This window comes from Ornithodoros turicata, chromosome 1, assembly GCF_037126465.1.
Source record: "Ornithodoros turicata isolate Travis chromosome 1, ASM3712646v1, whole genome shotgun sequence".
Classification (NCBI taxonomy): Eukaryota; Metazoa; Arthropoda; class Arachnida; order Ixodida; family Argasidae; genus Ornithodoros; species Ornithodoros turicata.
In genome coordinates this window covers 100782410-100810296 of record NC_088201.1, presented here as the reverse complement: position 1 = coordinate 100810296, position 27887 = coordinate 100782410, and the positions used below count along the sequence as shown (strand labels likewise).

At 44.8% G+C, this 27887-nt stretch overlaps 2 protein-coding genes across 2 annotated transcripts; one reads left to right on the top strand and one right to left on the bottom strand.

The window, feature by feature from the left end:
• Positions 1–5958: 5958 nt before the first annotated feature.
• On the bottom strand, positions 5959–7017 carry LOC135380242 (uncharacterized). Its single transcript, XM_064612498.1, has one exon. The coding sequence runs from the start codon at positions 7015–7017 to the stop codon at positions 5959–5961; it is 1059 nt and encodes a 352-aa protein (XP_064468568.1).
• A 4785-nt stretch (positions 7018–11802) lies between these two features.
• LOC135380226 (uncharacterized) lies at positions 11803–12699 on the top strand. The gene has a single exon (XM_064612497.1). It carries the CDS (start codon positions 11803–11805, stop codon positions 12697–12699), a length of 897 nt encoding a protein of 298 aa, XP_064468567.1.
• Positions 12700–27887: the final 15188 nt, after the last annotated feature.

Here is a 27887-nt window from a genome sequence, read left to right as displayed (position 1 = left end):
TTTCATGTGTGCCGACAAACATACTGCAGTGCTAATTTACAATGTAGTTTGTGGCTGTGGAGCACACTCATATTCAGTATGCCATGTGAACTAGAGGAGCATTTTCTGCCATAAACATTAGATGAGCGAAGACCCCAAAAAATGTAAGCACCGTTTACGTGCATTTGACAACCTGCATTTTTATTACTGAGAGGCTCTCTTCGTAGCTAGAGGGAAAGGGTGCTGGCAGTGTGGCACATGTTCATAAGATGTAGAGCCAGAGACGCAGAAAAAATTGACAGCATATCATGATCTCAATCATTTGATTGTGTCCATGTTTCTGTCTCCTGTTCTGCATTTGTTAATTTTTTTGGTGTAGTTGCTAGATTTCAGCCCAACAGCAGGGGTCAGCAATTAGAGAACATCCAGAACATGCAAGGCATACATTTCCTCATTCTCCGCATTCCTCATTCAAGTAACGTTGAAGAAGTAACCATGCGAAGAAACAATACAACAGTGAAGCTGGCTTTAGTACACGACAATATGTCACATGTAACAATATACAGTATGCCTCAGTGTTTCCCAAACCATGTGTCAGGACCCCCATTGAGGCCACGATAGCCCAAACGGGGCCCAAGAGAAAGCAGATGAAGTGAGCGCAATATGCCACAAAACCAAGGAAACTATCTCGCTACGACTGCATTATATTGAAGTTGTTTTACAAAAATGCAAGTTCAGTTCAGCGCACAATCAGTCGGGAAACAAGCTAACTCGCAGCAATGCTTTCAATCGCAGTGTGTCGCAGTATTCCTCACTGTATTATGACCAGACCCTGGACCTACATCAGAAGCTACTTCCGCGCACTAGTATAACATTCATATTTATTTTTTATTTATTTCGAGAAGCCCAAGGGTCCGGAGGACATTACACGAGGGGTGGGAACTGGAGCGTAAGATACATTTACAGCCACTCGATAGAAACAAACAAGCAAGCAAGCAAAAAAGAACAATACAATTAGCAGTAAGTAAACAGGAAAATAAAGAAACGACGACAGTACAAACTTATATGAAAACAAGCATTAAAGCATGAAACATGGAGTTCGTTCACTTAAGTACAGATAATTAACAAATATGATAAGGGGGAGGAGAAAAATTTCATAGTAACTGACATACAAGCGTGGTGGTCTTGTGGAAGGAGTGAACGGGAGAGGGTGTTACAAAATACTGTATGGTCGTTAATAGTTGCGAGAGATGGTGGGAGGTTGTTCCATTCGATGGCAGTTGAACAAAAGAATGATCTGGATAATGCATTGGCATTACAATGAAAGCGTGTGACCTTATTAGTGTGGTCGATGCGAGGAGAAATGACACTCGAGCGGGTGATGGGCGATTGGTGCGTTGGCAAGATGAAAAACAACCTATGAAAGAGGGCTAACTTGGCAAGACGGCGACAGTGTTCGAGTGAGTCGAGATTATGATATGATTTTAATGCGGTTACAGAGGTATTGAATTTGTAGTCGTTGGAAATGAAACGGGCAGCCCGATTCTGGATGGCTTTTTTGGCGTCGCAGAGATACTTTTGGGGAGGGTCCCAAACAGGCGATGCATATTCCAGCTTGCTTCGTACAAGAGCCGTGAAGGTTAGGAGCTTAAGATGGAGGGCGCCAACCTGAGGGTGCGTCTAACAAAGCCTAGGGAGGAAGAAGCGTTAGTTATTATGTGGTTGATGTGATCGTTCCAAGTTAGGTTGGAGGAAAGGTAGATTCCAAGATATTTGTAAGAATCTGCTCGGGTTAATGTCATATCACTTAGAGTGTAGCGGAAGGGAGGAAGACAGGAGACCCGTCTTCGAGAAAACGACAAAACGCGACACTTTGCAATGTTCAGAGGCATTTGCCACTCATTGCACCAACGCCGGATTAGTGAAAGGTCACTTTGTAAGGTTAGTTGGTCAAAGGAGAGAGGATTTGCCTGTACACTACACAGTCGTCAGCAAAGAGACGAATCGTGGAAGATATGCCTGAAGGAAGGTCATTTATATAGATAAGAAAAAGGAGAGGGCCGAGGACTGAACCCTGAGGGACACCAGAAAGCACACACTGTTAGAAAAAACGGTATAAATAAGGTATAATAATGTGCTCTTATACCTCTTTTATAGCTTCTGCTTCGGATATATACCTTTGGAAGGTATAGAAGAGGCACAGATTTTCTATTTATACCTCCAACCCTTCTCAAGGGTATTAAAGAGGTATAAGGGAGGGCTAACGTACCTCATTTATACCTCATCACCACGCGTACCAGGACTAGATCACCAGGCTATGCCTTTCACGGTAAAAATGAGGCCGCTTATACTTTGATTTTTTATACCTTTATGGTTTTTTTATACCCTTACTTCCACAAAGTGCTGTATCACATCATCATTATTTTTTTCTTGAGACGGTATCAGCTAAGTTACACGGATATTTAATTAAGAAACACAGACATCAGTGCTGCACTATCTGAATCCACATGGCTAGTTTATGGCTGCATAATATCTGTATTGCTGGAATGTTGAATCTAGATGTCCTCACCCTTAGGGCTCCGTACCCGACGAAGGCTGCTCCACAGTTTGGCAAGTCGCCACCGGTATATCAGTATTTGTTGCTCTGTAAATGACTCTCTCGATACTACACAATGCATCGCGATACACACTTGATGATTGCGCAGAGCGATCTTGCTCCTTCAAATTTCCTTTAGTCTTTAACTCCATATTTCCTTTTTTTACATGGGGAGTAATGTACGGGCTTTGCTTTCTACTTCACAACCATATGCGTTTGCGTGTGTTTGTAGTACGTGTGTATGTCAAACACTTTTCTCGCCTCCAAAGGTGATTTTTCTAGTTCTCCCCTCTAAAAATGCCTGTGCCGAGGTGTGATTTAATACCATGATGACACTCGTGCAGGCCCTCACAGGGGTATAGAGCTGTACCCCTAAAGGTATAGCCCTTTCTTGAGGACTATTTTTTATACCTGTAAGCAGGGTATAAAATAATGCCTAAGAAGGGCTAAGTTATTGAGCAGGCGATCTATACCTCTAAACGTATAGATTTTTCTCTGAGTGCAGGTACATTTGGGGATAGGTGGTTGTTGCAAGTAACAAATAACGCACGATTAGTCAGAAATTGACCTATCCATCGGGCGACATACGGGTCGAGATTAAGCAGAGAGAGTTTGTATAGAAGCTTAGAGTGCGGCACCATATCGAAGGCCTTGCGAAAGTCTAAGAAAGCGGCGTCAGTCTGATGATTATTGTCCGCGTGGAGAAAGATGTCGTGAACAAAACTGGCTACTTGAGTTTCACACCAAAAGAGCTTTCGATACCCGTGCTGCAAGGGATAGAACAAGCATTTTTCTTCAAGGTGCTGACGTTGGAGAAGATTATGTGTTCGAGAATTTTACATAATATAGAAGTGAGTGAAATGGGGCGGTAGTTATTAACGATGTGGCAGCTGCCTGATTTGTGAATAGGGACAATCTTCGCCGTCTTCCAGTCTTACGGTAAAGCAGAATGTTCGAGTGACTGAGTAAATATGCAACATAGAATCTTGCTGGAAATAGATCTCGTGTTGTATAGAACCTTCGGGTTAATAGAGCCCGGACCAGCACTTCACGACAGCTTAAGTGACTCAATGATTTTACAAATGCCATGAGTGCTGATATGAATGGGGACCATAGGTGAGGAGGCGATTACTGATAATGGAGTTTAGGTGTACCCGTTATCGGTGTTGAAAACGGATGAAAAGAAGGAAGCGAAAGCGTTTGCGCAGTCGTTGTCAGTTAGACGGATAAGGTGGGATTTTGGCGGAGATAAAATTTTCCAAAATTGTTTTGGTTTATTCGTCAAGAGAGACGGGAGGTCCATGGTAAAGAACTTATGTTTCACTTCCGTAATCGAGCGCCTGTATTCCCGTTCACAGTAGCGAAATTTAGCCCATTGATACGTCGTCGCCAAGACGCTTTGCCTTCCTGAATAAACGCTTTTTCTTGGTTAGGAAGATCTAGAGACTTTTCGTGAACCAAGTATTGTGATCATAAGATTTCACTCTTATCTTTGGAACATGGTATTTGGTAAGGTAGTTTATGTTGTCACGAAAACCAGGAAAACGAAGGGACCAGTTATCCTCAATGGAGTGAGGCGAGGCGACATGAAAGGAATTTTCATACAGAGCTTGAAGACCCTCGTTGATGGCTTGGAAGTTAGCTCGAGCGTAGTCGTATGTGGTTTTATCGTTGAATTTACGAACATTTGGACGACCTGAAGAGATATCGAAGAAAATGGCCTAGTGGTCGCTGAGACCATCAGTGACATGCAAAGAAGTGATGTGCTCAGGATGGGAGGACCAAGTCAAGGGTTGACTGTGTAGCATGAGTTATTCGAGTAGGATGGGGGGCGACCTGCGATAGACCAAATGTAAGGCATAAATCCACAAACAGTGTCTCTTGTGAACTCCGGGAAAGATTGCAGTGGAGCAAGTCCCAATTTATTGACCGTATATGTATCAGGGTATATTGAAGGTATAGATTACTGTATATGTATCAGGGCATATTTCAAGCTTCCTGAGCGCACACAGACGGTGATCTCAGTTGTCTCGCGACGTAGCAGACGGACAGACGGAGAAAGACACCGGCTATCACACACACAGCCATCCCGAAAGCTATGCCCAAGCCCATCTTTGTTGATGCATCCACGAATCCACAGGAAGACTGCCGAAGCTCTCCCACTCGTATTAAGTACCTGTAGCTTGAACTACAAACAAGTTGGTGCACACTCCACAAAACGAGAACAGCTGATTGCTGATTTCATGGGCGCGTCCATCCGAGCTGACAAGGACAGTTCAACGGAGGAGCAATTTTAGGTAAGTTCGAACGTGGCACTAGTCGTCGGTGCAACAATTTCCAGAGTGAACCGACCTCGATCAGCTCAGATAACGTTTTTTTCATTATTTTTCTATTTAGTATTATTTCTATTCATTTCTATTATTTTTTATTCATTTCCAATTCTAATTCCAATTCCAGCTCAACCGCTCAGCGCGCTGACACTACACTCTTAAAAAATGGGTGTACTTTAACTCCTTTCCTTGCCACATATATAACACCCTTTTGGAGAGTACAATTACTCCCAAAACGGAGTCTCCTCACTCCCTCAAGGGAGTAGCATAACACCTTTCTCCCTACTGGAGGGTAATATTACTCTCCGGCAGGCAGAAGGTGTTATGCTACTCCCTTGAGGGAGTGAGGAGAGACCGTTTTGGGAGTAATTGTACTCTCCTAAAGGGTGTTATATATGTGGCAAAAACAGGAGTTAAAATACACCCTTTTTTAATAGTGTAGTGCGACGTACAGTCAATAAATCTCTCGCTTCCCTAAGGAGAAGAGTACTTGAAGTATATTCGTGTTTTGTGATTCCTTTTTCCTCTCTCTACGTTCCAGAAACATACGGTTTCCGAGCCAAGACAATATAGTTGCGAGCGCAGTTGACATACAGAAGTATATACAGATCCCGTACCGTGAAGACCACCACCCCAAACGTGGTTGCCACGGTTTCGGTTTTGCCGCATTTGCATGTCAAAATTCAGGGATGGATAGTTTATTACACGTACGTTTCAAAAAATTTTAAACGTGGTGTGGATTTTAACTAGGTCAGTCTCCCATATCGGTATCTGGCTTTTGTTCAAGACATCCTTATTAGAGTTAATTAATGAATTTAATTGATTAGTCATCCTTATTAGTCATTATAGTCTTTCTTGGGAAAAGATACGCTCCCGTAGAAATGAACTGTGAAAATGACGTGCTCTCGTGACTTTTTTATAAAAATTTGTCCAAGCTGAAACACACACACACACAGAATAGACGGGAACGTGCCACAAAGGCATACTTCGTGGTCGTAGCCATTTTTAATAGAGATAAAAAAGTTTGTAAAAAGATAAAAAGATTTAAAAGTTCTAAAATGTCCTCAGATCAGTGCGGTCTTCTAAGTCAACATCAGCTCTCAGCTTCGTTCGAACTACGGACAGAGCTACGTCAATGGGCACGTTTGTAAACAGGGAGATGACATCAAAAGACATCACGACGTCGCCATCGTCTATGCGGATGTCACGGATGAGCTCACAAAATACCGCAGAGTTCTTCACCGACCGGTCGCTATTGTACATTAAAGGTGCCAACAGTTCAGCCAGGAATTTAGACACGTTATAGGACGGTGCACCTATGAAGGACACAATGGGGCGCAGAGGACAACTGTTCTTGTGAACTTTCGGTAGGCCATATATCTTCGGTGTCGCTCCGTCGGAGGTGAAAAGTTTCCAGTACAGACTGTCCGTAATGAGTTTCTTGGTTCTGAGTTTCCTGAGCGCGGCAACAATCTTTCTCTCAGATGCAGCTGTTGGGTCACACGATTGTTCGGTGAAATGGGAGCGGTCTTGAAGGATGGACTCCATCTTGCTGTCGTAATCGTCACGATTCAGTATCACAGTCGCTTTGCTTTTATCGGCGTGCAAAATAACAATTGTATCGTCGTTGCGAAGGTCTTTTAGAGCATTCTGTTCAGCTTTTGTGATGTTTTTAGGCGGAAGGTTTGCGTTCTGTAGTATTCCGATTACTTTGTTCCTCGCCGCTATGGCTGCTATTTTATCTTTGACTGGCCGCAGTCTGTCTTCTACTTCCGACACAATCTCGCTAACAGGTATGCTTCGGGGAATGATGGCGTAGTTCATACCTTTAGTTAGCACGGAGGTGTGGTCGTCGTCCAGTCGTTTGGAAGAGAGGTTGATCACAGTTGTACTGTCGTCCAGCCCGGAATATTTCGGGCAAAGCACACTAAGCTTGTGCTGGTGTGCTGCTGATCGCCGTTTGTGTTCAAGAAGCTCCGCTTCCTTACGTGCGATGATAACCCTGCTGAAGTCGTCTATATCCAAAAACCGTTGAATGTTCCTTTCAGCGGCGTGATTTGTGAAGGCACGTGTGCCGCCGAACTGCTGAAGCGTTATTTTCCTAGTATTCATACGCGTAGTTATTTACGCCTGTAACTTAAATTAATGGATAATTGAGAGATACATGCTGAATACGACACAGAATTGCATAAAGATTCGTTATTCTGGAGTGTGACCTTCTTGAACACTGATTTTCTCACGAAAAACCATGCTTATAACACTGGACTGCGTAGACCCATTGTGATTTATTTTGACAGCTTGAATTTGAAAAGATTGGAATTTGAAGGGTGAATTTCTTAGCGTGGTTTTCAAACGTTTTATTATTAAGAGTGGGTAACAGGGTACACCCTTAGGGATGACGATGGAACGCCTATCTCAAGCAAACGTAGTATTACCAATATGTTCAGCAACTTCTTTATCAACATTGGAACGGGAGAGTGTAATTGTCAGTTGTTTAACTTATTGAATCTTGAACGACAACCGGCTTCATTTTTTCTAACGCCGGTTCATCAAAGCGAGATAGAATCTGTTATCGCACAACTAAAGAATACAGCTGCAGTGGGTCAGATGGTATCCCAGTAAACATCGTTAAAAAATTTCAGCACCTGCTATCACGTCCACTTGCCCACCTAATCAACCTTGTCTTTTCTGAGGATTGCTTTCCGGATAAACTTGAACTAAACTAAAAAATTGCAAAGGTTATACCGATCTACAAAGATGGTGACTCTCTTTCGATTTCCAATTACCGTCCTATATCGGTACTCTCTGTTTTTTTTATTGATTGCAAGCTCCTGTCGTCTTCTCAATATGGTTTCACTAAGGGCAAATCAGCTGATGATGATGATGATTGGGCGTTTAATGGCGCATTGACAACAAAGGGCAAATCCGCTGAGCTTGCTCTGGTGGATATTATGGAAATAATTAAAATTACTATTGATAATAAATTATTGACTTTGAGTATATTTATCGATCTATCCAAGGCTTTCGATGTAGTGAACCCTGCAATCTTGATTAGGAAACTTGAATACTATGGGATTCGTGGTACGGCACTTGATCTTCTCTCTAGCTATTTGACAGGAAGGAAACAGTATGTATCACTAGGCCAGTATACCTAATCTGTGAATACACGTCGCGTGGTGTGCCGCAAGGGTCAATTCTTGGTCCCTTCCTGTTCTTAGTCTATGTTAATGTTAAAGTTTATCTGTGTCATATACATAAAGTTTAATGTAATAGTTAAAGATTTTATCTACCACTACCACGCTATATGCTGACGACATGAATATGTTTGTTGGAAGTAGTTCACTTTGTGACTTATACGACTAGACTACGTCTGTGGTTAGTAAACACAGCTTATGGTTATCTGTGAACGGGTTAAAACCCAATGTAGACATATCATGTTATATGGTCTTCCATCCCAAACCAAAATCTATTGACTATGGTACCCGGGAACTACTGTTTAGGGGTATGCGGCTGCTGGGGGTCGACAACACGAAATTTCTTGACGTATATATAGATTATCATTTATCTTGGTCAATTCACATAGAACACGCAAGAAAAAATGCTATGAAAGGATTGTATGCTATATCCCGTTTAAAGTATCTCCTTCCTCTGAAGGTGCTACTAGCAGTCTACTACGCGTTGTTCCTTACTTCCGTTCCGTTTCCCTACTTACGCCTTGAAGGTTTATTGTATCACTTATGACACTCGCCTCTATGAGTTATATATGTTACAGAAACGTGCACTGCGCATTATGCTTCACATACCATTTCGAGAATCGGTTTCATTCGCTTTCACACTCTTGTTTTACAAAATCATCGATGCTCATTTACTCATGCTCAATTTTCCCTTAGAACTGATATCTTAGAACTGATAAGCTAACAGTAGCTCTTCCCAATCCCCGCTCTAACTATGGTATGTTTTTATTTTCTTATTATTCTAGGAAGCTTTGGAATTGTTTACCTTATGACGTTCGTGACTCCCCATCGCTTTATGTATTTCGAAATGAGATTTTACATCTTGAGTGAATTTCGATGTGTTTGCGCTGTTTGTTTTTCCATCTTGCTGTTGTTATGCTCCTGCATTACAGCTGTTGTATTCATGCATGGTGCTCTACTGCTTTGGTCTTGCTGTTGTTTTTCGATTTACTTTATCATTTCGCTTGCTGTTATTTATTGCTGCTTGTGAAATTGTTTGTTCCTCCCAAAAGTGTTTGTTACCCTTGTTACCGCTCTGTGGTAGTATAGTGCTAACTATTAATCTTCTTTATGCTTGTGCGAACTCTTGAGGTTCCACATTTTTGTTCTCTTCTCAGGTGCCTTGATGATCGATCCCATATCGAATCCACCTTCAAATTCATGCACTTAAACATTCGTAGTATGAGGAAGCATTGGAAAGAGTCGGTTGACTACGTTAGCAATCATCGCGATCTCACTAATGTTCTAGTAATCACGGAAATAAATCTAACAGAAAATGAAGTTTCCAACTATAATTTGGAAGGTTATATACGATCTTTGTCCGTGTAAGGTGTAGAAACGGAGGAGGGCTAGCTGTCTATGTGAAATCTCTGTTTAATGCTGAAATACTTAATACTAGTGTAAATGAAGCAGATATGATGATGTTATCCATTACGTGTAATAACTCGGTAGTAACATTGCTAGCGTGTTATCGTCATCCTTCCACGAATTTGAGAATGTTTCTACTAGAACTTCGGAATATCTTATCGTTTTCGGATGCAACTAATGTGGCATCATCCATAACTTAAAAACCCGAGACTAGGGGACAAAAGAACGACAAACACAGACATTTGTTTTTTTGTCCCCTAGTCTCGGGTTTTGAAGTTATGGATCTATACCACCAGCTCGCTTGCTACCTCTCTATCCTCTCGTAATGTGGCACGTTTAATTTGTTAGATTGCAATCGTCTGATTGTGTCAGATTATCTTGACATGTTGGCCGAACTTGGGCCCACAGTAACTGAGAGTTGAACACAAGAGTTGAATGTTGTCTAGATAAGCTGCATAAGTCTTGTATTGACCATATTAACATCCGATCTTCAGGTTTTGACGTTTGTAGTGCTGTTGTTACGCAGAAGATTGCGGATCACTATTTTGTATTTGTGTCAATGAGAGAAAACATTATGGTCCAGTCTACGAGGAAATTGGTTTGTAGTGCGATTACTGATGCTAGAATTCTAGACAATTTAATCTCCTCTTATGACTGGTCTTCTGTACTTAAAGTGACAGTCCGGTCGAAAACATGGGTTTGGGAAGCACCGTCTTATGATTTCTAATACTCCTCACAACCACCGTGCAACGGGTCGCACATTTCGTCGTACATGTGTCTTAGCCTTAACTTGAATAATCATCTGCCGGTTTATGATTGCTTAGTTGACCTTCTTCATGATTTTAGTGAAAGATCAAGGTATACTGTTACAAAACGTATAAGACATTCGAATTATCCTTGGTTGTCAAATTCCATTTTACCTCAAATTGCTGAAAAAAACATACTGTGGCAACGGGTCCGTAATCGACCTAGAGATAAAGAATTACGTCTTCAATACAAAGTTCAAAGAAATAAGGATACCGCCCTTCTGAAATTAGCAAAAAAGCGCTATTATGCTGACCACTTTTTTAGGAGTGAGTCAAACATGAAGCAATCCTGGATGCTAGCTAATGAGCTTATGGGAACCTATATGCGTAGAGATTCTGCTGACGAGACTCTTGTAACCAGCTTTAATACTACAGCGGAAATTCTTGCCGAAGATTTTGTTAATTATTTTGGTCGAGTTGTTAATCACTCTAACCCTACTATTGATTATGATATTCAGAACGTGGTTTTCAGTTCTGCTTGCTTATTTAATATGGATGAAACGGATCTGTGGCCAATCGTGTGTAGTTTTAAGTCTACGAAATCTCCAGGTACCGACGGAATTCGGCTTGATGTTATCAAGAGGAATTTTGTCTTTTTAAAAGACATTCTTCTTACGATAATTAATGGTTCGCTAAGTTCTGGACAGATTCCTACCGAGTTAAAATCATCTATTGTGAAGCCTTTATTCAAAAACGGTAAGCGTAATGTTCTGGAGAACTATCGGTCAATTTCGATTTTGCCGATAATTTCGCAAATTATGGAAAGGCGTGTCTTCAAAATGACGTCTTTTTTGTATAATAACATTGTATTGTCTGGCTCACAATATGGTTTCCGTAAATGCATGTGTTGAGAATTGACTTGGAATGTGTTGGGGTTTTGTTTTGTCTTGTATCGGTTGCTGTCGTGACGAAAGAGGAAGAGGAAGACGCAAGCTCGCTCGAAAGCGCATTCCCCGTGGGATGAAGAAGAAGAAGAAGAAGCGCACGGGGAATAAAATAACTTTTTTTTTGTTCAGAACGTTGTGGAACGAGTAGGATGGCTCGGAGCAACTGCCTATAATAAACGGATTTTGGAAGAAGTTAGTCTATCTCGCTTTAAGGTTCTGCCACATAGAATAGTTGGTGCCGAAACCCGGGAGTAGCCGAACGTCAGCGACATATCAACGAAATCAACGTGATAGATGACTACGTGGACCAGCCCTTGCAATGGAACGTCTGAAGCGGAAGCGAGGTGCGATTCGAGCAGCTGCAACGGCCTTATTGACGGAATACAACAACTACTCGACGGACCACATTCACCCAGCCTCAGAGGTGATCTTCAGGAGAAGCTGGATCTCCTGAAAGTAAAAGAAACTGCGCTGGAGGAGCTGAATCTCGCCATAGAAGAAATGATATTGGACGACAAAGTCTACGACGAAGAGATTGCAGGCTCCTAGACATACCAGGACAGAATATGTGTAGCAAAATCCTGAGCTATACAAAACCTGAACATGGAATACGGCCGAGAACTTGCTGTCGGATCGAGAAGACATGGCCAAGGCGGGGGAGATTACAGCACACTGGAGACTACAGGCAGCGGTACGAGAACCGCTACAGTGAAGCTACCGAAATTGGAGATCCCACGATTTAACGGCGACCTCCGGAACTGGAATGGTTTTTGGGACCAATTTGATTCTACGATAAACAGCAATCAGTCAATTGCCAAGGTGGAGAAGTTCAAGTATCTGCGTAGCTACCTCACTGACAAAGCTGCAACGGCGGTGTGTGGACTGTCGCTGACTGCAGAGAATTATGACATCGCTTTAGACTTGTTGAAAGATAGGTTCAGCAAGAAAAGTCTGATCATCGATGCGCACATGTCACGCCTGTTGACTCTGACAAAAGTAAGCGACTCCAGTCAAGTAACGAAGCTCCGTGAGCTGTATGACGCCGTCATAATTGGTGTTCGCTCTCTTGAAGCGCTCGACGTTGCGCATACGTCTTACGGTGTTCTCCTACTTTCTGCGCTAAGGAAAGCTGTTCCCAGCGATCTCAACCTTGAATGCGACCGGAAGCACCTCGATGGGAAAGAGGATTTGATCTCGTATTTAGAGTTCCTGAGAATTGAAATACCCAGTCGAGAGAGAGTTTACGACACGACCACAAAACCCGAAGGACGCAAGGGTATGACCGAGAAACAAAGGCAGTGGCCACAGAAGCCTCCTCCGACAGGGGCTGCATTGACTGTTGGTGCAGAGACGACAAGATGCATATTTTGTGAATCCAACGAACACACTTTGGAGAATTGTGACGCTCCAATTTCGATTCAAGAGAAGAAAGAGAAACTGAAAGCCCAAATGGCGATGTTTTCGCTGCGGCCGACAGTATCATCGTTCGAGGGATCGTAGGAATGCCAGCAGACTTCGATGTCTTAAATACGGAAGACGCCACCTCACCGTTATGTGTGATCCGATAAACCAGCCTACTTCCGTGGAGTCTTCAGCCTTGGCTACGTCGGCAAGCTTAAGCACTGCAAGTTCTGTTGGTGTCACCATACTGCTCCAAACCCTTCGAGCCTGGGCGGAAAGTGAGACCGAACGGCAATTGGTTCGTGTGGTTCTTGATGGCGGAAGCCAAAGATCATTTATGAAGCAATCACTCTCCAAGAAACTCAACTGTCAACCAGTAGGGGAGGAACAAATATCGCTGTACACCTTTGTAACGGAATGCGCCAGGCAGAGGAAGTGTCGTCGGGTTCAGATTTGGCTCCGAAGTCAGTACGATAGAAGTGAGCTACGTATAGAAGCATTGGAAATGCCCGATATTTGTAACGATGTAATGCAACTACCAAGCACGGATTTGGTTTCCAACCTTCATCGGGCCGGATTGCGTGTGGGTGACCTTTCCGTTGGAAACGTCATTGTGAGCCTGGCATCGGTATAGTTGTAGGCGCCGACTATTACTGGCGGACCGTTACTGGCGAGATACGACACATCAGCGAGGACTTGGTAGAAGCAAACACTGTTTTTGGATGGACAGTACAAGGCCCATCGTCTTCAAGTTCAACTACAATATGTACGAACGTAGGAGTCATGCGGGTAAACGTCGAGTCTCAAGAAACGGAATTGTCCAATGAATTGCGGAAATTTCGGGACTTGGAACATATTGGGATTCAGACGGACAATAACCCGGCGTATCAGGACGCTGTGCTTCAAGCTTTCAAGTCGACCATGAAGAACGTGAACGGCAGGTATCAGGTCGCACTGCCGTGGAAGACTGTGCACCCACATTTACCGTCAAACGAAGTAGCAAGGAAGAGGCTCTGTTCTTTAACGAAACAAATTACCAAGAATGAACACATGGCTGCCAAATATGACAAGGCGATCAGACAGTATTTAGATGATGGTCATGCAGAAAAGGTTCTTCTCCCTCATGAAGTGGATGGCCAACATACTACATGCCCCACCATGCCGTTGTCAAGCACGAAAGGGAAACCACCAATATGCGCATCGTTTTCGACGCCTCTTCCAGTGCTCCCGGTTGTCCCTCGTTGAACGACGTTTTGGATTCTGGACCAAACCTTAATCCTGACTTGTTGGCAGTACTAATGAGGATCCGAAAACAACGAATTGGAGTCGTTGCTGACAGTGAGAAGGCTTTTCTCCAGATTTCCTTGAACACGACTGATCGTGGCGCCTTCCGTTTTTTTTTTTTTTTTGGTATGGAGAGACGCCGAAACGTGATGTCACCAAACGAGAAATTGAGGTCTGGAGGATGACCCGTGTCCCATTTGGAGCCTCATCCAATCCCTTCATTTGGCTGCTACGCTTCGTTGTCACTTTGTGAGTACTTCTTTGGCAGATCCATCTCTGAAGTCCCTGTGTGAGACTTTGAACGAGAATTTCTACGTCGACGATTTGGTGACGAGGTTGCCACACGGAATGAAGGGGAGCGGTTTTCTAGAGATGCTAAGGAGGTCGTCAGGACAGCTGGTATGAAGCTACGAAAGTGGACGACGAACTCGCCGGATCTACAGAGTGAGTTCAGGAGAAGCAGCGAACAAGATGCGGAAGCTAATTCTCATTACAAGTCAAAGAAGGTTTTGGGACTCAGCTGGAACAGCGCAACGGACACACTTCTGCTTTCCATGGACTCCCTTGTGAAATTCATCATCTACAAGACGGACACCAAGAGCTGCCTGCTGCAAGCAACCGCAAGAAGTTTTGATCCTTTGGGGTTCCTTGCACCGTACACTATCAAGGCGAAGATTCTTTTCCAACGAGTATGGGAGCAAGGACTCGGATAGGATGATCTACTGCCAGATGATCTCCTGTCTGAATGGCTGCGGTGGACGAAAGGGATACCGGACGTTGCTCAAATAGCCGTACCCAGAGCACTTATAACCGAGGGACCGAGAGCGAAGTACTCTGTGCATTGCTTTTGTGACGCTAGTATTCAAGCATACGGCGCCGTTATGTACCTGAGGACGGAAACGGATACCGGCACTGTCAACGTGAAGATTATAGCTGTCAAGGCTAGAGTAGCCCCGCTGAAGCGTGTTACGTTGCCACGTTTGGAGCTCCTTGGAGCGCTGATTGGAGCGCGGCTAACTCACTACATTGTCTGTGCACTCCGCGTTGAACGCTTCCCCGCGATATTTTGGAGTGATTCGAGTGTAGCGCTCTGCTGGATCAAGGCCAATGCAAGTCGATGGAAACGCTTCGTTGCAAACAGAGTAGGAGAAATACAGGGCCTTTGCGATCCCTCTACATGGCACTACTGTCCAGGGGAACAAAATCCTGCCGACCTGCTCACGAGAGGTGTTTTACCCAGGCAACTGCAAAACGATGAATTTTGGTGGACTGGACCAAAATGGTTGTCCTCCATTGAGATGGTCGGCTCGGTACCAGGCTCGGTACCTCATTGGCAACGCGTTTCAGGCTCAACTGGCTTACAGACCGACACGTTGGTTCTCGTGAAGGAAGATAGGGTCCCTCGCGGCCTATGGAAGATGTGTCGAATCGTAAAGACGTTTCCAGGTAGAGACGGACGTGTCCGTTCATGTGTCGTGCAAGTTCCGACCGGTGGAACTTTAAGGCGTGCAATACAGCTCTTGTTCCCATTGGAGATTCAAGAATAAGCAAGCTCATGGCGGGGTAGTGTGTTGAGAATTGACTTGGAATGTGTTGGGGTTTTGTTTTGTCTTGTATCGGTTGCTGGCGTGACGAAAGAGGAAGAGGAAGACGCAAGCTCGCTCGAAAGCGCACGGGGAATACGGGGAATCAAATAACTTTTTTTGTGTGTGTGTTCAGAACGTTGTGGAACGAGTAGGATTTCTGGGAGCAACTGCCTATAATAAACGGATTTTGGAAGAAGTTCGTCTATCTCGCTTTAAGGTTCTGCCACAGCATGAGTACGTTATCGCTTTTGGAAGACTTTACTGATTGCATATATAGTCCTCTACTGGACGGAAATGTGCCCGTGATAAAGGATAGATTAAATATGGGACTCAAACATAGGGCGATTAAGTCAATCACATGTTTGACAGGTAGTATTTAAATTCCATTAATGTCACGACTCTGAGTTTTTCAAATTAAAAAAAAAAATGCCTACCTTTAGGCCTGCCATTACCAGATTGGAGAGAATTCGGCTTAAGACACTCTCTTGTGGTCCCCATGACCTAAACCAATCTTCGGCGTGGAACCCTTATGCGTGCTAACAGAGAGTGCCCTGTCGTGCAGAAAATCCGCCAGCCACAATAACATTCTGTCAGAGGCCTCGGCTTGCAGCTGGGCGTGCAAAGCAAAGGGATGACTGACGGTATCGAAAGCTCTTTTGACGTCCGGGAAAACCGCCATGTCAATTTTCTTGTGGCTATTGGCTTGTTCGACGGAGGTGACAAGGTCGAGGACCGAATCTATGGCGCTGCATTGGCGACGGGTACCTCTCATCTCTGCAGGGAAAGCTCCATATCCCTCAAGCCACCATTCTAGCCTATGCAACACCAATCGCTCAAAAACTTTACCGAGACAACGTGTCAGGCTGACAGGACGAAAGGAGAGATCACAAGGTTGCTTGCTCGGCTTTACCAGAGGGACAACTAACGCATCGTTCCAGCTCACCGGCACTTCCCCGTTTCTCCATGAGGTGTTGTAGACGTGGGGCACACAGGAAATACACTCATCGCTAAGATTTGAGACGTGAGAGTCGAACGGCAGCACAGAATTCTGCAACTGAAAAATCCATGTTCATCACGTCGTTGATCACAAGCTGTCTACCAGCAATGGCTTCTTGGATTGTAGTAGTATGGTCATGAAATATTGCAGTGTGTGCAGTCTGCGACCTTGCAGAGATACTCTCACCAATGTCGTGTGCCACGCCAGCCTCAGATTTCTTGAGAGACAAAGCGAGCGCACCCAAAGGATTTCTAGGTGAAGGGGCCGCTTTCAGACTCCGGGCCACACGCCAAACCTTGGAGACACGAGCAAAAGGCGAGAGACCGGCGCAGAACTGGCGCCAACGCCCTATATCCATAGCCTGTAGTTCCTACTGGACAAGCCGTGCTGCACGCTGCTGAAAAACCTTGAAGCAGACCTGTTCGTCAGAGTTTGCGTGCCGCCCTCCTCCTACACGCGCCGGAGCTATTCAACGCGACGATTGGTGCCCATATGACCCGATGGGACCTTCACAGTTCGGGATGGCGATCGGAGGAAAGCACTGATCATCACGTTAGTCAGTTGTTCAGCTGACATGTCCGGTTCTGCAATGTCCGTGCTGTACTCTCGAAAAGTGTTCCAGTTGAATACTCTGATCGTTTTTGTGCATGACTGCTGACTATACCTGGTGCATGAAATATAAATTGGCAGATGGTCACTTCCTCTCTCATCTGCATCGATAGACGTCGACAAGATGCGGGATATGTCTCTGGAGCAGAGGGAAACGTCCAAAACGTCCGTCGAAAAATATCTGTGCAGAAATGTCGGCGAACCATAATTCAGTAAACATAAGTCCAGTTCATAACAGGCATATCGCCTTTCATACGTAGAGTTTGTGCAACAATCTATAACCCACTCCGACGGTGTTATTTCTTTTTGTGCAATTTATACCTTCCTGTGTTACTTTGATATTTAGAGCACCTTTTGCTAAATAAATGTTTGTTGTTTGTTGGCAAAACTCCGATTTGGCTTCTTCCTTCCTCGGGTTCCTACGCTAGTGTTTCCCCCTTTTCTCTGTGCTCCGTTCCATCGGCTACGAGGTACGGCACAGTTCCATACTTTCTTTGAGAGGATGTCGTGTAGTAACTCAACTGTAAAAGTGGCATCCATGTTGCTGTCGTAGCTTCTTTTATAAAAAAAATTGTAAATAATAAAAAATCATTTGTTACATTTGTACAAAAATGTTATATTTGCTTGGCAAATTTTCAAGTTCAAACAAAACAGGTAGTGTACTTAATGCACGGTACGAATCGAAGCTACCATAGTGTGTGACAAGAACCTTTATGAGTGTTACCAAGGATGTTGCGAATGGTCATGTCGCGCACCCTAATCTTAGGAACCTAATAACGCTTTCTTTCGGACCACCAGCAATGATATAGAGTATTGCCTCTGGCGATGAAACTCCCCATTCATCATCTTAAATAAAATTGTTGTTGTTGTTATTTCGAACATCCTTATACAGGGTAGCCAGCGTGGAAAACGCAAGCATAAAATGGCGTTCAATGTTTGTCTTCAGCTGAAATTGCGGATGTGGCATCCGGACTGCTCAGTCGCACCCGTCCATCAAACTCGAGGCAATGCTAACGTCACAGATCCTTGTTTCGCTGTTGATGACCCGACTGCAGTACGCTACTGCGTCGCCATTTCCTTCCATCTAGGCAAAAAGTCAGCATGGAAATGTTCCACTAGCCCCAAAGAAGTAATTATATATTTTGTTAACATACAGTAAAGTGCAGAGGTCCATGAGGCCGTAATTTCTGTCTATTTCGGAGAGAAAAGGCAGGATGTGAAGAAAGTGAGCAGACGTCTGCAGCGCCGGTGCAGGCAGCTGCTCCGAGGAGAGTCATATGGCAGCACGGAGGTAAACGGACTCCGTTAGAAACAAGAAGCTAGCGACATTTCCCAAAGTAGGCCACGTAAGCAACACAGCACATGCAGGCACATCTGTAGAGCTCTATGTCACGTACTCTTTAGACGGGAGCAACGACCCCTGATCTTTCCGTATAAACAAAGCATTTCTGGCTGAAATGTGCTCTCAACTGCTTTGGCACTGATATGATTGGCTGCACGCTGTGGTCTATCCAGAGCAGAAAAACACCAACTACAAACAAGTAAACCAACAAGCTAAACGCTTTATTTTTGAAACCCAAGGGAAGGGTTAATGGTCCTGTGCATCAGCTGTTGGTATTTGCTTATTCTGTGTGTTCATAGACTCCACGTGCATTTGCTTAAACTGGCACAACGAGCCGCTCAACAAAGAACAACAACTGGAAATATCCCCCCCCCCGATCTAGCGGGATTAAACTGGTGCAAAAGGTTATAGCCCTCTGCACCCCAAAACATGCGCAGCTGCGTTCTAGTTTCTCCCACTAACGGTTCAAAAACTCACCTGTCGCACCTACTGGCTCCAGACGGGATCTGTCAAGCGGAGTCTGCAATCATGCGGCATTATGGCGCTACTCTGGTCCTTGCTCTCTCTACGTTGTACATGGGTGCCTACGCAGTCCTTCCGCCCGTGCAACATTGCGCTAGAGACGTATGCGAACAGACAGATAGATGCGTATGCGGCGTTAGAGGCATTTGTTGGGAGGTGCAGGACACGACCCACAACACGACGTGCCGGTGCTGCAAAAACTGTGACACGGGTAAGTATATCAGTACCAGGGAGTTTTAGTTGGTCGTTTCTGACAGCAACAAAGGACCAATTCTGTCCATTCGAAAATTTTAGAGGAAGCGAACCACATTGACTTTTTCGCACATTGGACGAATCGTTTCTCTCAAAATCCCGAAATATTCTCTTCATATCTCTCAAAATACTGGATCTGGGTGCATCATTCACACGTCTTTTTCTCCATACTAAATATCCATATGGCAGCGTACTTTACAACTTTTTCTTTGAGGAATGTTCGAGCTGGGACGAGCTTGAGGACATCTATCACGGTGTCGTCAATGTACTGTCACCAAGACGTCGGCATTTTGGGTGCAACTTGATCTAGCTTTGATGAATGAAGAGGATATACAACGCCAGTTTCGCTTTGGAAAGGATTGCCACCACCCGTGTGGGAGAATCTCTCCACGCATAGTTGATCTCCAGAGTGTTACCCTAAAAAAAAGTCTACCCGCGTCGGCATGCCGTGCTCGTCAGTTACTCAATGCAGGCGGTGCATTGTGTTGTCTACATATAAAGCTCACAAGGACATTCAATCCTGTAAATTTCGAAGTGATTGACCGCGGCGCAAACTTATAACGCGAAACGTGCGATTCCCGTAATAAAAACAACCGCAGCAAAAGCGCATCGCAGACCGAGAGGACGTCGTGACGTAACGTGATCCCCCGGCACAGCTCAAACATGTATAAGCGGCGCGTGAGATGAGAAGAAAAAACAAAGAAGCAAGCTTCGGGGCTCTCTCCGTGTCACGGGAGGATCGTGCCGGCCGGTCGCGGCTGCTTTCTCCGACCTTTTGTGCAAATTCGGTTGCGCAGCTATAACGCACCGCAGAGCGGGAATATTTTGCATGGTGACTCTTGGCCAACACCATGAGAAATGTAACCTCATTGCTCCTTTAAGCGGATTTAACGTGCGCCCCGTATATACAGCGGTTGTGGCGTGCTTCCATCTGCGTTTGTCGGAGATTTCCGGCGCACGATAAAAAACCCCAGGTGGTGGAACTTATCCGCACTCCTATTCTTTGGAATGTCCACCATGTAGCCACACAAGTGTAGGCAGACGACTACAGGTTTTCCCGTCCATTTTAGTTCAAGTGCCATCTGAATTAGTCCAGGTGCCATCTGAAAAAATCCAGATGCCATTTAATTTAATCCGGGTGCCATCTGAATTAATAAATGGTGTTTTCAAGCACTATAACCGTGTGTTCACACGGGGTATTTCTTTTAGAGTATTTTAGTGGAAGAAAAAGTAAACAGGAAACTGCTGATGGAAGTGAAGGTGTTCCGTGTCTTATGTGGAACATTCGCACGACGCTGAGATATTGGGAGTTGGAGCGGAATATAGCAAACGACGGCACTGGTGCTGTCAGGCAAGCAGTGTGCAGCCCGCTGAGACGTAGATTGATACGTCTCACGGGCCATCGACTCCCGAAGCGCGGAAGGGTGCCCTTTCCGAATCCATCTCGTGAAATCAGTGTGGCGACCCGAGGGGACTGGACCACTGTTTCGGGAACCTCACGATCAAGGGGACGGAACGACACCCAGTGACCCATTCCATTGAAATCCTCTCACGCCGCCACGTCGGCTAATCAGAATCGCACCATTAAAAAAAAAAAAAAAGCAAAGCGCAAGCTAACGGTACGTGAGCATACAAGGAAGAATACTCATAAGTTTCTTTTTACTGTGATTATTACTCGAATTTCTGCAAAGTTTCGTAGTATTACGCAATGTTTTGTCGAAAATATAACGTTTGCGTGATTTGCTATCCCCTTCCACCTGCCATGCCACCAGATGCTCCATAGTTATTCCGATAGATAAGTGAGCTTTTTCAAGAATTACTGACGTAAAACATTCTCCACCGTTTGACAACTTCAAAGGTCTCGCACACAAACCGTTTTCGCATCACGAAACCAACAGGCTACGGCGTCACATATCTAGTGTTGTATTGTGTAGTAAATCAAACTATACCCTAGAGCACACAAAATAAAGGTTATGAAGGTCAACACTCCTGAGAATTTATAGCCCTAATTCACCAGACATACAACAACCGAAACACGCAGCAGTTGGAGAGCTATTTGGAACGCCCCATTGGGAATGTCCCAAACATAATTACTCATGCATTATATGTACATCATTGTTGAATCTAGACAGAATTGTATCTAGACAATATATCTAGACAGCATTGTAGACAGCACTTCTGACAAGAACAAACCTTTCTTCTACTTTCGTGTACAAACCGATATATTGAGACAACATTCAATGCAAATAGTAATCAATCAATTCTTCCTTAGTCACGGTTTAATTGCACGCAGACAACCAAAAAATACTTTGTGTTTGAGCAATAAACCAAAATATCGCAAAATTCTCAGCGTCTTGCCACATTCAAGCTTCGAATTACCAGCACAACACAACAATGGACAATGTCAACAAACATGGCTGTCTTTCACGTCACTGGAGTCAAATGTGTCCTCTGTAGGCTAAAGAAATACCGAGAGGACATGCGAAAACAATTAAATGATGTAGCCTTGAGGGTACAATATGCGGATCTGCAATGTCAATTAATTTTTATGTACTATTGTTTTGATGAAACCGTTCACAAACAAAATAATGCAGTGTCAAGGATATAGGTAATCTGGCCTCCCAGGGCACGCAAGAGCCACGCCGCCGCCGCAAATTATGCAGCGAATTAGGGGCCATCTCTTTTCGCTTGGAGAGCGGCGGAGATCGGACTCCTCCTTTCTACTCCTTGAACTAATGGAAAGTAACTATAGTCGTGTTCAACTTAAGAAGGAATTCTAGTCCATCAACTGCATATGCTGTTGAAGATAAGAAGACGTAATAACGCGCCAGGACAAATACTGCAGCGCCACCATGCGCCATCAGTAGGGGAGCGCACTTTCTGCCGCAGCGTAGTGTCATGCTGTCGGTCTTAACACCCAATACGGAAGCAGAGTGAGTCTGATGGATTACATTGTCTGGCGCAGGAGGGAGCATGACTTCCCTGTGTCCAGCTATGCTATCTCCGGCACAGTAATATTTTCAGAGCTGAGGGACTAGATTTATTTTCCTTCTTAAGTTGAACACGAGTACAGTTTGAGGCTTGAAGTATGACAAACACAACATAAGCCTCACGGTTGTCAGGTTGCTGCACCATTTTTGGCAAGCCTACTCTGTACAACGTATGTTCTTACCCTGCCTCCTCTACTACGCAACGATATTTTCGATCATGCTGTGCCTGTTTTCTTTGCAGGAGCTGTCCTAGACTGTGCGTGCCCACCGAAAAGAAATGACGATGCAGACTGTCCAAAAGTGAGATGTCGATATGGAAGCTACTTGGACCCACAGACCTGCTGTCCCAACTGCTTTCAAGATAGTAAGTAGCCTTAGACGCAGGACCATAACGTAATTCCCATATTATGGGTGCATCTCAGATGAATGGCATACTATGTGAAGTAGCGCGAATACCTGGGTCATAAACTTCGTTTACATGAACGGATACGTCGATTGACGCTGTTTACATGGCGGAGTTCAGTCGACACTTGTCATCTGGACTACCCGAGACGAGCAACTAATCTTTACTGTGTCGACTTCTGCTTTATGTCGATATAGACCACTTTACCTGCAGACTATGGATCGACTTATTAAGTTAAGTCGACTCGTGTCGCGCGCCTTCGTGCAAACGCAGACATAGACACCCGCTATGCCATGCAACCCTTTCAGCGTGTTTTATTGTTGAGGGAACCGCGGGCCACAAACCCCTGATGGTTCGAATCCCGACCCCCCTTAACCCTTTGTGAGGCACCACTATTTATTTAACAGTGTCTCCCATCTTTTTCTTTTTCTTTTCTTTCACATACGTGTAGAGGAAAGCGATTCACACAAACTGCACTCTTTCATGTGGGTTATGTTCTCAGAAAAATAGGGTACACACTTGTGCCACTGTCTCTACAAAGTGCTTATGAAAGTGGCACATATTTGTACCACAGCCCAAAAAAAAGCCCTGAGTCCCTCTGCAGTAGTGTCGACCCTCATCTTGTGAGATTTCTGGTGAGCATACCTGTTCGTTTCTGTCACGATCATTTCAAGTGCATCACCGGTAAAATAGAGCTCAAACGCTTTCAGCGCAGTAGGAAGAGGACCAGGGTAATAAACTGGATCCCATGTCACTGGCTTATCTACGAATTCACTCGGGAAACATTCACTCCACCCGCCACCAGGTTCTTCATCTCTTTCTTCTACATACAAGGCTCCGTGCACATAATCTTGATGATGCGCTTTCTTGGCTTTCTTTCGGTATTTTGACGTACTTTTCCCCTTCTTTTTGACACTTGTGGAAGCCTCCGCTGCAGCCTCCGTGGAATCTCCGTCGCTGTCGCTCTCCGTCGCGGTACATATACGTACCACTGTCCCACAAAGGGTTCACTCCGAAGAACACCAAACACAGCAGCATCTAACAGATGAAGGAAAAAGTTTTATTGCTTACATCTCAAATGCTCCGTGGCCGAGCGGCAAAACAACAAAAGACTTTCCCCAAGCAACGCTCAACGCTTAAATAAGTAATCTCGACCGGTGCGCCCTAGCGTCACACATGCAACAGATGGAGGCGTATTCCCCACTCACTGCCACACCGGGACCACACATGATAAAGTACTTTTTATCGGGATTCCGTGTTTAGTATCCCGACACTATACATACACGTCTCCATGGAAATCTTATCGAACAAGGGATGCGTATAGGTAATGCGTACGGGAGCTGCAGAAGTCCTCGACTGCAGTCCAAAATTATAAACACGGGGGCCGATCCTAACAACAACAACAATTCTATACTGACGATGAAGTGGGGAGTGGGGATGAGTGTACATGATTGAGTCTATGGAGGGAAATTGGTAGGAATCTCTCACCGTCACCTCGTTCAGCCGGCAGTAGTCTCCGCACAACCTTGCAGTTCCATCTTTCTTCGGAGCGAGCATCAGAAGAAAGGCTCACGGGCTGCGCGCGTGTCTCACAGCGCCCGTTTCGATTATTTGCGCCCGAACAGCTGCGCCGTGCCACCAAGCAGGCGATGTCCTTGCCCAGAACGCGCACCACAATAAAAGGCTGCAATGCTGTAGATGTGTTCGGTCGGCATGCAAGCGAGACCGAGGGCCGAGGCCCGAGGCGACTGCATCATCAGAAAATATAGCACGGTTAGATGTAACTTGCCTCTTATCAATGTTTCCTCCGGCCGACGACGGGATTGCGTAATCACTGGTTACCGTCGCCGCCATTCCGAGTTTCCCTTGGGGGTCTGTCCGGGGGTGGCCAGTAAGGTGCGGGCAGTCCCGCCGGATGTGTCCGTGGTCCCCGCATCAACAACGTGGTCTCCCGACCTTTAGTCCATTCCACCGCGGCGGGGTTGTTCTACATCTTCTCGACAATCGTCACAGATTCGACACCCCTCGAGCCACGCCGAGACGACACTAAGTCGAGCTACGCTGCACAGACTTCTCTCTGGCCACTTGGCTCGGCCCAGTACGACATCCCACACAGCGGTCTGCGATCAAAGCAGTTTTGATGTTCCTGGGCGACACAGGTCTCATGAAAAGCCTGTGAACTGAAGCATCTCATTCTTCAGTGTCCCACTCTCACCCTCAACGCAATAACCCTCATCCTTTTTTAAGTCATCTTTTCTTTAATCCATCTCACCCTTCTTTCACCGTTTGTTAGTCACCCTTTTTAGTAATATTTGTGTTTATTCCATCTCATTCTTCTTTCACCGTTTGTGAGTTCATCCTTTATTTCCTAATTATTTTCTTTTTATTTCCTTTTCCTTTTTCTTTGCGGAATAGCAAGCACACGTCCCGTTTGGCTCACCTTTCCTCCTTTTTTTTCTTATTCTTACATATCCCCCACCCTTCAGACTCGACGTTGCTCTGGTATACTCCGACGTTCGGCGACGCTCCTTACCGGCCAGTCTTGCGCATGAGGTTTCCTCAGCAAGTCTCGCCCGGTTCCTTTGCTCGTACGCAAAAAGATCGAGTGCGCGGTACGAAGGACCTGCTCACGCTCCCGTACTCAGTCCTGCAGGCCAGCGGGGTTGCAACTCCAGTGCCTGTACCGGACCACCCCATCAGTTATGCTCAAGAGTTTCCTCTGGTCTAGGTGGTGGGTGGTACCGCAATTGAGCTAAGAGATCGGCCTGAATGCTGCGAGCTTCTTTGGCGACCACGTAAATATGGGTTGAACCGAGGATGGAATTGGTGGATAACGCATGCCAGCTTCTCGTTTTCGTCAGCGAGAGGGTCCACTCTCCGATATAGTTCCTGAATCGCACGAATATATTCTAGAAGGCTCTCCTCGCTGTGCTACGCTCAGGCTGCAATCTCTTCGCGCATACGCATTGCACAGTTCGAGGGAGGAACTCTTCCCGAAACAGCTGCTTAAATACGGTCATAGAAAGGAAAGGGGGATGGGAACTACGCAACAAAGCAGCTAAGCTTACCAGTGCTGCTGGAAGTGCCCCCCCTCCCCCAGAATAACGTCGACGGTGACTCCAACGATCGCTTGGTAAGCACCCAATTCGACGAGGAAGTCTTCCGCTGACTTGGGGTCGCTGTATCCCATCTATGGTCGCTGTATCCATGGAAATGTTATCAAACAAGGGATGCGTTCTTGTCAATATTTCCAATACTGTCGTGTTGTAATTGTTGCTCCTTGTTACCTACTTATATACTCGCTTATTCATCCGATTTGCTTCGATTATTACTATAGTATTTGCCCAGACTCAGGCTTTTCACATTATGGTGTTAGCCACATTAAGTCTATGAGGTGGCCTGCATTTCGGCATTGCCCTATACTTGTATTATTCAATTCTAAAACTCATACATTAATTGCGTTTGTCCTCATTCCCGCGTCTTTTAACAGTCCCACATCATCATCTTTGCGTTTATGTGCGTGTCTGTTTTCTATACCAGGAGCACAAACGTGTAGTAAATCATAATTATCATATCCCTTGGTAAGAAGTGCTTCGCATGACGTTACTGATTCATTGAGTCGTGGTTCAGATTACAGAGGTGGAGAGTAATGAACTACAAGTACTGCATTACCGGTAATGAATTAAATATTTGTAATAGCAGTGTTCATGCATTACATTTTGCGGATGGGTATTCAGTAACGTAACGCCATTATTTTTGGCCACGTCATGCGCAATAATATTACTCGTTACTTCGGTTGAAAACTCAGGGACCAGCGGCGTAGTGTAGCGGTTAAAAGCGTTAATGGTAACCAAGACTCGAGCTAAAGACTGCATAGGTGGCGGGTTCGAACTCTACCACCGGCTGTGCTATCTGGGCTTTTCCCTAGGTTTTCCGGCAGACTTTTCGGACAAATGACGGCACGGTTTCCCTTAAAGTGGGCCCAGGACACATACTAACCCCCGTCCTCAACTCCTTCCTGCTGTCCTCTTCCCGTCTGTCCTCTTCACGTCTGTACGCCGTTCATAGCCACAATTGCTTCGCGGCGCTAACACGAAATTTAAAAACTGACCCATTGTCTAAAGCCAGCAGTTATAAATCGGGCCTCGTACCGGCAAGAAAAATCCCCAAGCTGGTTTTTCCCAATTACCCTTATCCCCGAGCAAGTCAGCAAGAAGGCAATTAAACAAAAAGTGAAGCCTTCAAGTGAAGCTTTTGGACACGAAATGCTTCTACGCTGAGATTGATCTTACTCGTGGCTGCTGGAAATTATTAATGAATAGCGATTTTCCGAAATTCCGATATAACCGGCAATGCGTAAAAGAAGTAAAAGACTTATAACGTCTCTTTACAGTGCGCCCTTCGAACACCACATAGTGTTGGAGACTTCTGGCAAGATGTAGTGCCAAAGTAATGGGAACACTCGATGAAATTAACGACACTAGTAATGCATTACTAAAAATGAAAAGGTAACGAATAATCTAAAACATTACTTCAATTGGAATGAGTAACGGCAATGAATTACAAAATGAAAGTGATTGCCTCACTCTTGTGCAGAACCAACTACACGAGAAAACGAATTCGATTTTTGCTATACTTTTGACACATTTGAATTATTCTCGAAAACTTTACCCCAGCACACCGCTCGAAACATTAGGCAGCACTTGTGTGCTGTGCATTTTTCATACAGCATTGTGTTTCTGTTTTAGCTATTACTTCATATTCCAGAAGTGCAAATTTTCATACTTGACTGCTCCCTCTTTTAAACTTGTGCTGATCCAGCTCGAGCTTTATTTCCCTTTTTAGTGAGGGCAGGCAACGCGATAAAGAAACCTATAAATTATTCACACGCGTGAAAGATTACTTACCAATAAAGTTATAAATGCTTGACTTCGTCATTTTATACACGTTTGAGCCTTTGTGACCTTCCGCGGTCGGTAATCTGAACAAAGTTTACTGGACAAGTGTGGACTTCTTATGGGATCACGCGAGGCCCAGGACTAACTAATCTGTTACATTTCCCGTGTACTGGATGTAGCAGCAGATGATGATGTAGTTCAGAAAAATGGACAAATTGCGAAACAGCAATAACATACAGTTTTAGTTGGAAATGTATATCAATAGCTTTCAAAGACCGGACGAACAAACAAAACTGATACTATTTCCTATTTCTTTGCTTACTTCAGGACAACGAAGTTGCTACGGGAACAACAACAACAACAACAATGACTACTATTGTGCCACGGTTTGCTGTATTGTGCCG